Below are 15,884 nucleotides of genomic sequence, written 5' to 3' on the forward strand. Positions count from 1 at the left end.
CCCCTTTGAACTTATTTACTTTAATGTACTACTGCAACAGTTTGTCATCGCAACTCCTCTCAAACCACACAACAGAATTTCACGAAACCTTTTCAGATAATAAGGACATACTATGTAGTTGTGCATATCGACGGGAAATTGCGATACTATTTTTTTTCTAGGAGTTACGCCCCTTTGAACTTATTTACTTTAATGTACTACTGCAACAGTTTGTCATCGCAACTCCTCTCAAACCACACAACAGAATTTCATGAAACTTTGTAGATAATAAGGACATACTATGTAGATGTGCATATCAACAGGAAATTACGGTTCAATTTTTTTCTAGGAGTTATGCCCCTTTGAACTTATTTGCTTCAATGTACTTCTGCAACAGTTTGTCATCTCAACTCCTCTGAAAACACACAACAGAATTTCATGAAATTTTGTAGATAATAAGGACATACTATGTATATTGACAGGAAATTGTTATTCAATATTTTTTCTTATACTTATTTAATTTCTCCAATTACAATGTGGGGACGTGGGGTATGTGAGCGTGCTCACTAAGGTTCTTTAATATTATCTTAGCTACAAGGCTGGCTATAAACTACTAATATTTGATCTTACTCTTAATTTGTTATCAAATATATCTGGAATACCTGTTACTCTGTTCTAACAGAACTGTATTTAAGTTTTTTTTTGGTCTTCAATTATTTCGGTTTATTTGTACTTGATCTTGAGAGTTAAAATCCTAACTCATTGTAGTCTATGTTTGCTGTACTTGTCAAAACCAAATGGCATACTTGCAGAATGCTCATCACTAGGTTGTGGAAATGCATGTTGCATGCAAACATATTTTTTATTGCAAGATGCTTGCTTCATGCTAGTAACATGGTAACTGAACAGCCTTGCTTAGATAAACTATAAATGTATGAACTACTAGCAATATTTAACAACTACTTTCCATTGAACACCCATTGAGTTTATTATTTAAGTATGTGCGGCCATTGATGATTTGTTTTTCTCAGCTGCTTCTTTAAATTCTTTTGTCATTTCTGTGATGTCTTGACTCCATTATACCCATCATCTATAGAACTTTGTACTGTGTGCCTTCAATAACTAATTTGTGGAATTTTAGTATTTTTGTGTGCATGTGCAGTTTTGATTAATTTCACACCTTGCTCTTAAGGGATCATTAGTGTTTTATTTAAGATAGAAAGTTAACAATACCTTGAAACCGAAGCGAAATTACGTTAAGTCTGAACATTTTTTTGCTGTATTTCCAAAAACAACTGAAAATAAGTATGTAATTGAAAGTCACACATATATTGTACTAAATGGCTTTTTTTAAATTAACTTTTATTTATATAATTGTTCTGTAATTAACAGAGCCCTTACAGAGGGCAAACAATTACAGACAATTAAACTGGACTGACAAATATCATTAAATTTTGTACTTAAAATTAACCACTACATAATCCCCTGACTCTAATTTGTTGAACTCAAAAGAATAAACACATGTCTATCAGATTTTATATGTGTCATTGGTGAATACTTACTTTAATTTTGTTCATAATGAACTGTTGTATATATATTTTAAAATGTAGTGGCTTTAAGCATCACCATTTGTAGATCCAGGGGGCAGTGGTGTATCGCGTACACATTTAAACTTGCCACTTTCCAAAATCTTGAATCCACTCCTGATCACTGAAGAAACTTCGATCGATGAAATGTGTATCTAATGCAATGTAATTGGTACTGTTAAAAAAATGTTATCATACATCCAGTTTATCAATTATACATATCTGAAGTTCTCATCCATTATAGAGTTTGATACATCAGTAGAAGTCAGTGTAACCAAAACTCAGATGAAGACTTTTTAGAAATTAATATGATTATACTTCATATAAATCTATATTTTATTTTATCCTTTTAATTTCAGATGACATTAACAAGAGAGCAGTAGAATACATTTTGAATCCCAATGAAGATTCCACCAGTGACATATTTTTCTTCAAAATTAAAGATCAGGGTAAGTTATTTTAATGTAGCAATTATAATAAAGAATGAAAAGGATGGCTCTTGGTACATACAGACAAATAGCACATTTGACTTAATTTAACTCCCCCTCCCCTTGTTCTCAAACAAATAGATGGAGAGGCACCATGAGACATTATATAATAAGGAGGTTAGGTGATATGTGTATTTACCATTACCAAACTTTCCAACAAGGTCCAAATGACAAGAATGTTAACAGGCCTCTGTAAGTTCAACAATGAAGAGAGCCCAATAGAATAAAGTAAGCTTTATAAAACCCCCAAAATATATACCGTAGACTAATTCTGTACATTGTCATTGGTTTGTTCACCTCAAGCAGGTCTTGTAGTAGATAGCAGTAGTAATTCCTTAAAATATGTGTATGCTGTCCATTGTGCAGACACTCTCTCCTTATAGTATAAGAACCCCCTTCCTTTAGAAAAAAGAAAAAAAGATTAATATTGATTGGAGGGGAGGGGAGATTGGAAAGGGATTACAGATAATGATACATATTCTTAAATCTTAAAAAAGGCCCTAAAATTTGGAAAGAGGTTCAATAGAAAGCATTTTTGTTGAGCCTTTGACTTCAGTCGAAAAAGCGAGACATAGCAATCCTACATTCCGTCAGCGTCCACAAAGTTTCACTCTGTGGTTAAAGTTTTTGAAATTTTAATAACTTTCTTAAACTATAATGGATTTGTACCAAAACTTGGACAGAAGCTTGTTTATGATCATATGATACTATGCACCTATTGTCTATTTACTAGGGTTAAAAATAACTGAATGTACCTATTCATTGTCTATGTAGGGTTAATAATATCTCCATGTCTATGAAGAGTTGTACCTATTGTCTACAAGGGTTAATATGTTTGTCATCAGTAGATGATTGTTATTATCTTGCTACACTCAGATACCAAACAGTAGCAATTCATCATTCTCTGATTAAGTTTGTTTTTAAGGCTAATTAACGGAATTATGATGACTTCCACAGATGCACGTCCCCCATGTGGTATGTGCAGAATGGAAGATGCATCAACGCTTGTGAATCTTATATTCTACAACAACAGGGTTTTGTTTCAAACATTTGTATTTGTGCTGTTATGTTTTGTAAAGAAATATTAATCATGTTTGTTGGTCACAGGTCGTTTGAATAATTGGTTAGACAGGTGCCCTTTGTTGGATTTCTGTATCTGTTTGCTTTTAGGTTACAGAATTAAAGTAGAATGTCAAGTTGCTCCTTTCATAATTTTACTTTTATTTTAAATTCGAAAAACATTTGATTTTAACAAAAAGTTATGCAAGTTTTCCCCCAAAAAAATCATGTTTATTTTTTGTTGGGGGTTTTCTATTTCTACAGTATGTTTCTGTAGTTGTGATAAAAACGAGATATGATAAAAAAAAAATAGCAGGTATGTATTGAAACTAATTCTGATAGAAATTATAACCACAAGAAGATGAATCAAGTACTTTGTTAATAAAATCTAAGATGCAGAGGCCTACTAAAAAGTTTGTGTAAATATAAAATCCTTTATATAGAGATATGTTGTTTAGGGGGAATCACCTACATTGACCACTTTTATCTAAATTTGCCATATAAATTTTTGTGTCCTGTAGTATGAAAGAACTAGATAAAAAATACTGGAGGTGCAGATCCATGCAGCAACAAGGCAGGGACTGACAAGCCAACATTAGATTGGAGTGGGGATACTGGTACTTGTAAAAAGTATGCACGTATCATGGAGGTTTATAGGGGAGAATTTTTCCCCTTTCTAATTCTACATCTGTAAAGTGACAGAACATGTCACTGAAGTGCAGAACAAAAAATCCTCAAAGGCAATAAAATGTTGTAATGATCAGTATTGTTTGCCAAATCTGATAAACTGTTGAGTTATATCAATCACAATGTGCTATTACTTAAGAAATCAATTGTTGCACAAACCACATATTTTTATTTTCCTATTTCTGCCAAAATATCTTTAAAAAAAGTGATGTATTGTATAGAAAACAACAAGGTATAATAAATAGAATTTCTGCCAAAATCATTTTCTGCATAATTTAGTGTTTTGTTTTTAAAACCATGAGGTGAAGTACGTTTTGAGTTTTTTTAAGAGTACATAAACTGGGCAGCTGAAAGGTTGATAGAAGAAGTATAATCTATACCTTAAACATCAATCATATTATGTATAAACTAGATGACGAGGTGATGAAATATTTTATTAGTATTTTATTCCAAAGTAAATGTTTTACATGAAGAATTTTGCTTGAATGCCAAAACTAATGTCATTGATAGAAATCTGTGGTAGGTATTGGTTGGAATGATAAATGACATCTGGTTAATTCATGGAAAGGTCATTCATGATTTAGGCAACATGAATACACTAAACTGGTACCATATAAGTATGTTGACACGTCCATATGCACGATGTCATGTATGAAATATAGGGTTATTGCATGAATATTGGGGAATATTGTCCCGAGTAGAATTTTATATTGCACGAGCATTGCGAGTGCAATATATGTTCTACGATATATAATATTTGAAAGTAAAAATTGGTTTAAACTAATATTTTGTCATTGATGACGTCATGAATTTTGAAGATTTATTGCACTAGTGCAATAATAGAATTTATTGCACGCTAACTTTTGGTTACTTTCTGTTGGAAATATTATATTACTATACAATAATATTGGATATCCTGCACAATGACAGCATTTATTCTGCTTTATAGTGAAATAAGTTGAATCTTATACTTAGGAGATAACTGTATTGTATTTTAAGTTTTTGTCAATTGATGCCATGTAAGAAAGTGACGTTATCCAATCAAAATGAACGTTACAAACGTTGTTGCATTAGAATTAGTTATTAATAATACAATTATTCTCCTCAATGTATAGCAAATATTGTCCAGTATAAGGCTGTTCATGGTTTGGAGTTCTATTGCCTCTGTATTGATCTTTAAGTCAGAGATAGCTTTTTGGCCTATGAGTTTGAACATCTCTCTGACATTTTTTATCTCTCTTTGATGTCTTACTGCCTTTTTAAAGAACTAGTGGGTCAGTGCAACTTGAAATAGGATGTTCTGTGTTGAAAAAAAGAAAATGAGTAATGCTTTAATACAAATTTTATAATAAGTCTGACATAAACTCATGGTTTTTATACGACCGCAAAAATTTTAATTTTTTGGTCGTATATTGCTATCACGTTGGCGTCGTTGTCGTCGTCGTCCGAATACTTTTAGTTTTTGCACTCTAACTTTAGTAAAAGTGAATAGAAATCAATGAAATTTTAACACAAGGTTTATGACCACAAAAGGAAGGTTGGGATTGATTTTGGGAGTTTTGGTCCCAACATTTTAGGAATTAGGGGCCAAAAAGGGCCCAAATAAGCATTTTCTTGGTTTTCGCACTATAACTTTAGTTTAAGTGAATAGAAATCTATGAAATTTTGACACAAGGTGTATGACCACAATAGGAAGGTTGGGATTGATTTTGGGAGTTTTGATTCCAACAGTTTAGGAATTAAGGGCCAAAAAAGGGCCCAAATAAGCATTATTCTTGGTTTTCGCACAATAACTTTAGTATAAGTAAATAGAAATCAATGAAATTTTAACACAAGGTTTATGACCACAAAAGGAATGAAAAGTCAATAATATATAGCTACTGACTCACCAAGTTGTCTTCATCTGTGTCGGGCGCCCTGCTCGAACTCCATTGCGAATCAAGAACAATAATTCCCGCCACTTGCGTGTCTGACTAAAAACCAAACTACGGAACATGCTAATATACTGAACTTAACAAACTCCCCTTCTTTCTTTTGAAGGAACTAACTGTTCAATAATGTTGTCAATAAACGGAGATGTTCAATTCCTTTGAACTCATCAATATAATCCACATAGTCTATATATATATATGTACACTATTTACAAATCTGGCTTTAGAAAGTTACTCATCCAAACACCTGTTCCCTAAGACACCATCTTGAAGTGCCCTGAGCAGGTTATGGCATGAAGCTCCTTTTTAAGTCAAGCAATCAGCAAGTTGATGTTTTGTTTCAATCCATTTGACTGATACTATTTGGTGCATTTGAATTAATTCTCGAATGCTGCTAATTTCAAGCCTAAGCCTTTTTTCGGATACTTGTTTTGTTGATTTAATGGCATCCCACAATGAATGGCAGTCCGTTAAGCAAGTTATTGGCAATTGAGTTGGATCAGCTTTACCATACATAAGCTCTGTATATAGTGAAGCTATAAAAATACCACTGTCAATAGCATCAGCCATAGCCAGGGTTTCTGCTGCTAGTGTGCTTCTTGCCACTCTTCTTATTCTTTTTGATTGCCAAGTTATAGGCGAGAAAAGTCCATTTTCACCAACAAGCACAATGAAATGTCCTCCTTGTGTGCCTCCGTCAGATAAATTACCAAGGGAAGAATCACTAAATACTACAAGTCTAATTGCATTATCATTTCCAAGTTTTTTGAATTTCAAAGTGACAGTTTCAGATTTTAGATTCTTGATTATTTTGTTTGCTTCATTTAAAATTTGTACGTTTCCCTTTTTAAGAGATGAAGCAAGGTTTGATGCATCAAAGATCACATCTGGTCGACTTTGTCTTGCAATCCAAAGTATTTGTCCAATTTTAGATTGTAAAAGTTCTCTTTCTTCTTTGGTAAGAAGTTCTTCTTTGACTCCCATACGACTTTTTTCAATAGGAATAAACTTGAGACTATTTTGATAAGTGTTTTGTCTTAAATGCAAGTCATTTTCATGTTTTGATAGCTCTATTCCAACATATGGGAATGACCCATTTTCCTCTAATTCTTCTTTTCCAACACAAAATGTTGATCTTATACTATTTATAACTTTCTCTTCAAATTTTTTTGATCCGCCCCATAAATAGTCATCAACATGACAAGTGAGTACACCTTCTACGCTGCCTTTATTGTTTTTCCAGAAAAATACAGCTGGGTCAACCTTGGATACACTGACTTTACATTGTTCAAGAACTTCTTTTACTCTATTATACCAACTAAGAGATGCATCTGACAGACCATAGACACATTTGCGAAGTCTCCAGATAATATCTTTGCACTGAGCTTCTATTGGTGGTTTGACATAAATCTTTCTTTCTATTTCAGCTCCTTGTAAAAAAGCAGTTTTAATGTCCATTGTTCGTGTTTTCCAACTTCTTTGAGCTAGAATAGCTAGAACTAATCTAAGGGAATCTGTTCCACAAGTGGGTGAATCTTTCGGTATATCATCTCTGTTGAATTCTTCAAATCCTCTGGCAACTAATCTTGCCTTATGTATTGTTCCTTCTGAGGTGTCCTTCAAACTACATATCCATCTCGTAGAAATACACTTTTGACCGGTATCTGTGCATTCTTCATAAACACGGTTGTTTTTCCATGAATTTAGTTCTTTTTGTTTAGCTTCCCTGAAAGATACATCTTCAAAAATCATAACACTATCGTCATCGGATCTAGGAAGTTCTACTTCTGGAGCAACATTTTCTAATTCTTCCAATTTACTCAAATCAACTGAAATTTCTGCTCCTTTAAGTGTGTTAGGTTCCAAGTATTGCAAGTTAAACCAGTTCTTATTACTACTCGTCACCTTTCCCGCACGTCCAGTGACTTTTGCAACACACTGTTCACCACTTTCAGCATTTCTATATTTTACTGTTTGTCCTATTTTCATGTCTGCAATTTTAGGTCGTTCTGTTTCTGCTATTGCATTTTCGACTTGTTCTTCATTATTTGCATTTTCGACTTGCTCTTCGTTATTTGCATTTTCGACTTGTTCTTCATTATTTGCATTTTCTACTTGTCCTTCATTATTATCAATTTCAATTGTTTCAACATTACTATCACTATCGTTTTCATTATCAGTGTCACTGTCACAATAACTTACAAATCTGTTTTCCTGAATTGGCATTGCCTTAGAAATAATTCTCTTTTCTTCTTTTTCTCTTTCATAATTATTAGCATTTTTGTTTTGTTCTGTTTCAGGTATTGTTGATACCTTAGTTAATCTGCACTCTTACAAGCATCCCACCATGTCTTACAAAAACAACAGCTCCATCCTGTCCAATCACAACGCCAGGCCCTTTCCACTCTTTGTTATCTGGTCTTTTATAGTAAACTTTATCACCTGTCTGGTAGGAAATACCACTTGGACGAGTTTGTTTTCTTAATGCTCTGCGGATTCTTTCAGAACATTCACTTCTGGTGAAAGCTGTTCTAGCTGAGTGCAAGGTCTGAATATGTTTTCCAACAATTTCACTCATAGTGGTACCCTCAAGGGCAGGCAGCTTATCTGTTAAAACACTAGGTAGGTTTGGATTGCGTCCATAAACTAACTGGTATGGACTATACCCATGTTCATTATCTAAAGCATTCTTTGCCATGAGAGCCCAACTTAATGCAATGTCCCAGTCACAATTATTATCTGCTTTCAATTTGAGTAATGTGTCCATAAGAGTTTGATTATGCCTTTCTAGAAGCCCATTACTCCAAGGACTATAAGCTGCAGTAGTTTTCACTTCAATGTTAAAGTTCTCTGCCATATCTCGTACTTCATCATTATTGAATTCACCGCCATTATCACTAAAGACGTCTTGGTGAACCATGTATTGAAATCCAGGATTCCAAAAATTTCTTTACAAATTCTGATCCCTTTTTTGTTTTCATTATACTCCCTGCACTAAAGCGTGTGAATTCGTCAATTATATGAAGATACCATACATTGTGTCCTAGTTCATGCAGATCAACTGCTACTGTTTCGTTAAACTCTGTTGCTAATGGCAGTCCAACCACCGGTTTAGAACTTGGTCTTTTGTTGGTCATACAAATGTCACAATTTTCACAAACTGATCTTAAAAGCTCTAATGTCTCAGCATTGTTCATTCCAGCCTTATTTAGAAGTTTAGATAAACGGTTAAATGTTGCATGTCCAAATTGTTTGTGTACTTTAACCAATGTCTTGCGTTTCGCCGCTGTACTCATGTCATCTGTGATATTAAGTACGTTCTACTCTACGTTAACAGGTAAATTTTGTATTTCAGGTTTTGTTTTCACAATATTTACACAATAATGTCCACTAGATGTGAACTCCAATTCCACTGGTTTGTCAAACATTATTGCCCTATCATTCTTTAAGTCCAGTACAGTACCAGCCTTCTTCAATGATGCCTTACTGAGTAACAAAGGGATATCAGCTTTTACAATTTCAGTTTCAATTTTGCAATTGATACTTCCTATCTGAGCAGGTATAGTGGCACGCATAAAAGAGTTAACTACTTTTCCATCACCAAACTTAAACGCTCTACTACTTGTCACTGTAGTAATGTCCCCAGTTCTCTCTAAAAGCTGTTTAAACCAATTTTCCCCACACACAGTACGAGTACATGCAGTGTCTATGATTGCTGAACATGCTGATTCAAGTACAAATATTTCACTGACAGATGGCTGCTCTTTTGTGAAAAGCATTATATTGCAATTCTCTACAATTTCACTTTCAGACTCAACAAAATTTACAGAATTTACTTTGTCAGGACAGTCCTTGGCCCAATGAAAAACACTCTGGCAGATAGCACATTTTGTTCTTTTTCCAAACTTGTTTAAAGGATTAGTGCCCTTTTCTTTTGATTTACCCCCTTTATTTTGTTGTGTATAATATACCGGTTCTTGTTTTATTGTTATACTTGGAACATTACCAGTAACTTCTGAAGGTCCACACATTCGCTCACCAAATATACGTTGCAATGCTGACTTCATAGAGGTATATTTAACATCACTAGATGCTGTTAAGGCTAGTTGTTTGTCTCTAGAAGACAGGCCAGCATTATCTAATAGTTTGAAAGCAAGGACAGCTTCTGGGAGTGTCATATCATATTTTTTAGATTTGCTATATCTTTTGTCGAATTCAATAATGTAGTCTGACATTGACAAATTTTCAGTTTTTACAAACGTATCAAAATTTTTGTAAGCTTCGTATGCTTTGTCCTTATCATCTCGTAAGAACGCCTTGTCCAATTGTGTTATCAGTTTTGCCATGCCGTCTTCCTTGGCCCGATCGGCAGCCGGGACATCCATAGCCACTTCCCGTGCATTTCCCGTAAGTGTAAGTGAAACAGCAAGTGCTTGTTTCAAACTTTCAAATCAGTAACTAATTGCCAGACGGAAATTTCATTCTTCCATGTTTCGTAAGTCATTGACCTCGGGTCAGACGTAGGTGGATTCTTAAAACTTGTTGCCATTATGATCGCTATGCTCTGCTACCATGAAAAGTCAATAATATATAGCTACTGACTCACCAAGTTGTCTTCATCTGTGTCAGGCGCCCTGCTCGAACTCCTTTGCGAATCAAGAACAATAATTCCCGCCTAACTATGTATGTAGATTCTTAATTTTTGGTCCCGTTTTCAAATTGGTCTACATTAAGGTCCAAAGGGTCCAAAATTAAACTTAGTTTGATTTAAAAAGAATTGAATCCTTGGGGTTCTTTGATATGCTGAATTTAAAAATGTACTTAGATTTTTAATTATTGGCCTAGTTTTCAAGTTGGTCCAAATGGGGGTCCAAAATTAAACTTTGTTTGATTTCATCAAAAATTGAATAAATGGGTTCTTTGATATGCCAAATCTAACTGTGTATGTAGATTCTTAATTTTTGGTCCAGTTTTCAAATTGGTCTACATTAAGGTCCAAAGGGTCCAAAATTAAACTAAGTTTGATTTTAACAAAAATTAAATTCTTGGGCTTATTTGATATGCTTTATCTAAATATGTACTTTGATTTTTGATTATGGGCCCAGTTTTCAAGTTTGTCCAAATCAGGATTCCATATTAAGTATTGTGCAATAGCAAGAAATTTTCAATTGCACAGTATTGCGAAATAGCAAGAAATATCTAATTGCACAATATTGTGCAATAGCAATTAATTTTCAATTGGAGTTATCTTTCTTTGTATAGAATAGTAGTTGATAATATATGTTGGAAATTTGCCAGACATGACTATGATGTCATTTTCTATTTTTATTTGCCAATAACTTTATGTAAATAACTTCATTGGAAATTTGCCAATATAAAATGTTGCTGATGAAGCTTTTTTTCCTTATCTTATCTAAAATGTTTTTAGATAATGTATGTTGGACATTTGTCAGACATGACTATGATGTCATTTTCTATTTTTATTTGCCAATAACTTTATGTAAATAACTTCATTGGAAATTTGCCAATATAAAATGTTGCTGATGAAGTTTTTTTTATTGTTTTATACAATAAACAATGTATATTCACTTTTACTACCAACCAATCTTTACCATTCAGTGATAACAAGCACTTTATTTTACATTTTAATATTTTATGATGTATTTAAAAGAGTAGTTATTGTTGCAAACTCCATTAGAAATTTGAATTGATATCAGTTTTGGAAAAAGGGAAACGGGGATGTGAAAAAAAGGGGGGGGGGGGGTTAAATTTTTCTCATTTCAGATTTCATAAATAAAAAGAAAATGTCTTCAAACATTTTTTTGAGAGGATTAATATTCAACAGCATAGGGAATTGCTCAAAGGCAAAAAAAACCTTTTAAGTTCATTAGAACATTCATTCTGTGTCAGAAACCTATGCTGTGTCAACTTTTTAATTTTAGATTTAAAAAGTTTGAAGAAGAAATCTTTAATTGATTTGTAAAATCTTGACATTTGTTTTGTGTAAAAAAAAACCATGTAATGTCAAAAATTTGATCACAGCTGTATCACGCTTGAATGTTTTGTCCATACTTGCCCCAACTGTTCAGGGTTCTACCTCTGCGGTCGTATAAAGCTGCACCCTGCGAAGCACCTGGTTATAATATAAAAAGAAAGTATTGATGTTTATATCTACTGTCTTGTCCTTGTTTATGACTATATACTTGTAGATTATGATATGTAATGGGTTTTGCTCATTTTTGAAGGCCATACATGGATCTGTAATTGTTCACATCCTTGCCCCTTTGGTCTTTAGGGATAGTTGTCACATGGCAATCATGCTACATCATTTTATATATGCGTAGTTCTAGCATTTGTATTCTTTGCCAAGTTTCAGTCACTAAGACAGCTAAGAAATTTTACAATAAAGTATTTCTAGTCTAAGATTATAGCACACAAATTCCCAACAGGCAATGATTATCATTGTGAAATAATTGACAAAACATTTATTAACCTGCACCAAAACAAACTTTCTTGATTCTTTTCTTAGCTAATTTATCATTTCTTAATACTCCATCAGTTTATGTCTATGAATGCATGTACTATTTGTTTTTTTACCTTATAATCAGAGGAAAAACAATCAAACTTTCTGCTATGCTTTTGAATGTACTACATAACATATGTTATGTCAGAGGTTTTTAATTTTCACCACACGTTTATCAGCAGAATAGAATCATTAGAATGTTATTACGAGGTACAGGTCTGCCATGCTTTGTTTTATTTCAGCAGGGGGAGTTGTTTCCCTATATATTTTTTTATATGATAAGTTGTTGTTTAATCACCTTGTAACAAGGTGTTAGCTCTCATTACTTACAAATCCTCAAAATTAATTAAACAAATACAAAAAACATCATGTTTAAGTCAGATATGAATCTCTTAGATCTTTTTTGGCAGTTGGATTCATAAAATTAAGTACAGCATATGTAGTTTTAATGGGTTCAGCAGTAGTAGGGATATAATAAGAATTTGATTGCTCTTAGTTGAATGTTACGATTTGAGGGAGGATGGTAGTAGATTGTTGATAGTATCCATGGGATATCTTGTTTGTGTAGCCACAGAAGGTATTGATGAACACTTTACCGAGATAGATGGTATTATAGTATTCCAAGTACATTTTCTTTGATCTTGTCAATCCTGTTATTTTCATTCTGTTGATGCACTGTGTTTTACAGGATCTTAAGTAGGTGTCGCTTGTATTTTTAAATGATTCTTATTTAGGGGTCACATTATTATATCTTGGCAGGTGTCTATCTGTATGCATTTAACCAGCTCAGTACATGGTACTGGCATGAAAAAAATGATATGGTTTAATAAAATTTGCTTTTGGAAATAGTTTGAAGTGTTTACATATTGATGTATCTCCTCTAATGAATCCCTGTCTTGGTTTGGGCAATACCTTTATTAGATTTCAAAGCAAGGTCCCTGAATATTGAAAATTTTGGAAAAACCTATGTAATTTTAAAGTTCAATTTTTTTGTTAAGAGAAATCCATGAAAAAGTAACTACATATAAAAAAATATATGTTTGAGCAATTCCTAATTTGGACTGTTTTTGAAAATCTGTCTATTAAGAAGTTTTCAAATGAAATTTACAATTTTTTTTAGCAAAAGAGGACATAAAATGACATCTGAAATTCTATTCCGTATACGTATGAACCCAACTGTTTTGTTTTTCTGTATGCGTTCACAACTCTTTTATCCATAAGATTGATGTGTAACACATTGTACTAGGGTGCAAAAGCAATGTTTTTTGAAAATACTTCCATTCCTGAGTTAACCTTGTAGTATAATGTACTGACTAAATTAAAAAAAAATGTTTGCATACAATCACTATGGAAAAAATATTGTGATTTCAGAAAATGGGCCATACAAATAATGCTATTAAAATGGAAATTTATCATTTTGTTATTGAGAAATCTTTTCCAACATTTATGATCAGAATATCTAAAAAATTAGAAATTTTCAGTACTTCATAGGGTTTTTTCAGAATTTATATTCATCCTGGATTTTTGTCGAGCCTTCGACTTTAGTCGAAAAAGCGAGACTAAGCTATCCTACATTCCGTCGACGGCATCCACAAATATTCACTCTGTGGTTCAAGTTTTTGAAATTTTAATAACTTTCTTAAACTATACTGGATTTCTACCATACTTGGACAGAAGCTTGTTTATGATCATAAGAAAGTATCCAGAAGTAAATTTTGTAAAAATAAAATTCCATTTTTTCCGTATTTTACTTATAAATGGACTTAGTTTTTCTGCCAGGAGACATTACATTCACTCTGGTTAAAGTTTTTATAAACTTTCATAAACTATTCTTGATTTGTACCAACTTGGACAGAAGCTTGTTTATGATCATAAGATAGTATCAAGAAGAAACTTTTGTAAAAAATAAATCTACTTTTCAGTATTTTACTTATAAATGGACTTAGTTTTTTTGCCAGAAACAAAACATTCACTCTGTAGTTTAAGTTTTTAACATTTTTTATAATACTCTTAAACTATCCTAGATTTCTACCAAACTTGGACAAAAGCTTGTTTCTTATCATAAGATATTATTCAGAAGTAAATTTTGTGAAAAAAAATCCACTTTTTCCATATTTTACTTATAAATGGGCTTAGTTTTTCTTCCAGTTAACATTACATACAGTCTGTAGTTAAAATTTATAAAACATTTATTAGATTCATAAACTATCCTCTGTATTTTTACCAAACTTGAAAGCTTCTTTGAGGGGGGATAGGAGGGGTCTTGATCCCGAAATCCCGGACTTAAAAAACGAAATCCCGAGGTCCCGAATTTAAATAAAGCAAATCCTGACATCCCGAAATCAGAAAAAAAAGGATTCCCGGATCCCGAAAGGGTCAATCCCGAAATCCCGAGCTTAAAAACACCCGATCCCGGAGTCCCGATAAAGGTCCTATCCCCCCTCTTCTTTCAATCAAAAGACAGTATCAAGAGGGAAATTTTTATTGATGTTTTTCCATTTTTGTTGAGTCTGCGATTAACAGCAAAAACATGTTAAAAGACAATTACCATAGTTTTGTTGAATATAGTGTTAGTTTATTTGGCTTGGTTCACTTTTTTGCTTGGAAGATAATTTTCTCTTCTTTTGATATTTTTATTATTCAACAGTTGGTTTTTATATTGTTATCTACCTGGGAGTTACCTATAGTTGTAAGATCTATATTCTTTCAGATTTATGCAGGTTTTATCATAACTTTTTTTCTTTCTAATAAAACAATTTAAACAAAGTGGTTCCAAATTAATTTATGTTCAATAAATGCCAGAAATATCTGTTCAGTAGTGGAATAAGTATCACATAAAAATTTGTTCTAAAAGTGTATCGCTTCATTTTGCAAGAGCCATTATGTTATATTATACATAATGGTAATTCTGGCACTGATATGATTTTAAAAGTAGACTTAAAATAGTTATGTTTATTATGTTAAAGTACATACTATGTCTGCTTTATTCTGTTGCTAATTCTGTAAATTAACATAGGCACTGATATAGTAATTTGGTTAAGGGACTGATGGGAATGATATAGATTAAACTCTAATCCAGTGGGAAGTATTACATGCATGTTTAGGACAATGATCATAATATAAACATAAAAAAGGGAAATAGTGTTGCACACACAGGTCCTTAAGGTACCAGTCTTGTATTAAAACTCCAGTTTCCAGTGCATGTCAAAACATGGAGGGAAACAAAATAGTCCATTTTTTTCTGAATTTTTTTCTGGACTCATTTTTTTTCCGTTTGATTATAAGTTTATGTTGAATTGAAACATATATATAGATTTTAAAAAAATCTTGCATATTTTGGGGAATATCAATCCAGAAAAGTGGAAGGATATCATGTTTACTGGGAGTGGTGCGGCCTAGTAAAAACTAAGCAAACAGAAAGTAGAAAAAAATGTTTTGACTTCAGGACTACATAACTTTTTATTCTTCGTAGTATGACCCACTTTTTTTTCAATTAATTCACAATTTCACATTAGTACATATAATACATGATATGAACATGAAAAAAAATTTCTATGTAGCATTTTTTATTTTCAGCTGTTTTGCATGTAAGCCTATGGCTATGGAGCAGTCAATTACAAGACTGCAACCT

General features: G+C 32.7%; 1 protein-coding gene across 1 annotated transcript in view; it reads left to right on the forward strand.

Moving 5' to 3' along the window:
• LOC139484941 (extracellular matrix protein 3-like) overlaps positions 1-15,884 on the forward strand; it is a 71,266-nt gene that overhangs the window by 16,118 nt on the left and 39,264 nt on the right. Inside the window, exon 2 of the mRNA XM_071268996.1 lies at positions 1,925-2,014. Within this exon, the coding sequence (XP_071125097.1) occupies positions 1,925-2,014 (90 nt within the window). The remainder of the gene's footprint in view (positions 1-1,924; positions 2,015-15,884) is intronic.

Source organism: Mytilus edulis, chromosome 8, assembly GCF_963676685.1.
Source record: "Mytilus edulis chromosome 8, xbMytEdul2.2, whole genome shotgun sequence".
In the NCBI taxonomy this organism is placed as follows: domain Eukaryota; kingdom Metazoa; phylum Mollusca; class Bivalvia; order Mytilida; family Mytilidae; genus Mytilus; species Mytilus edulis.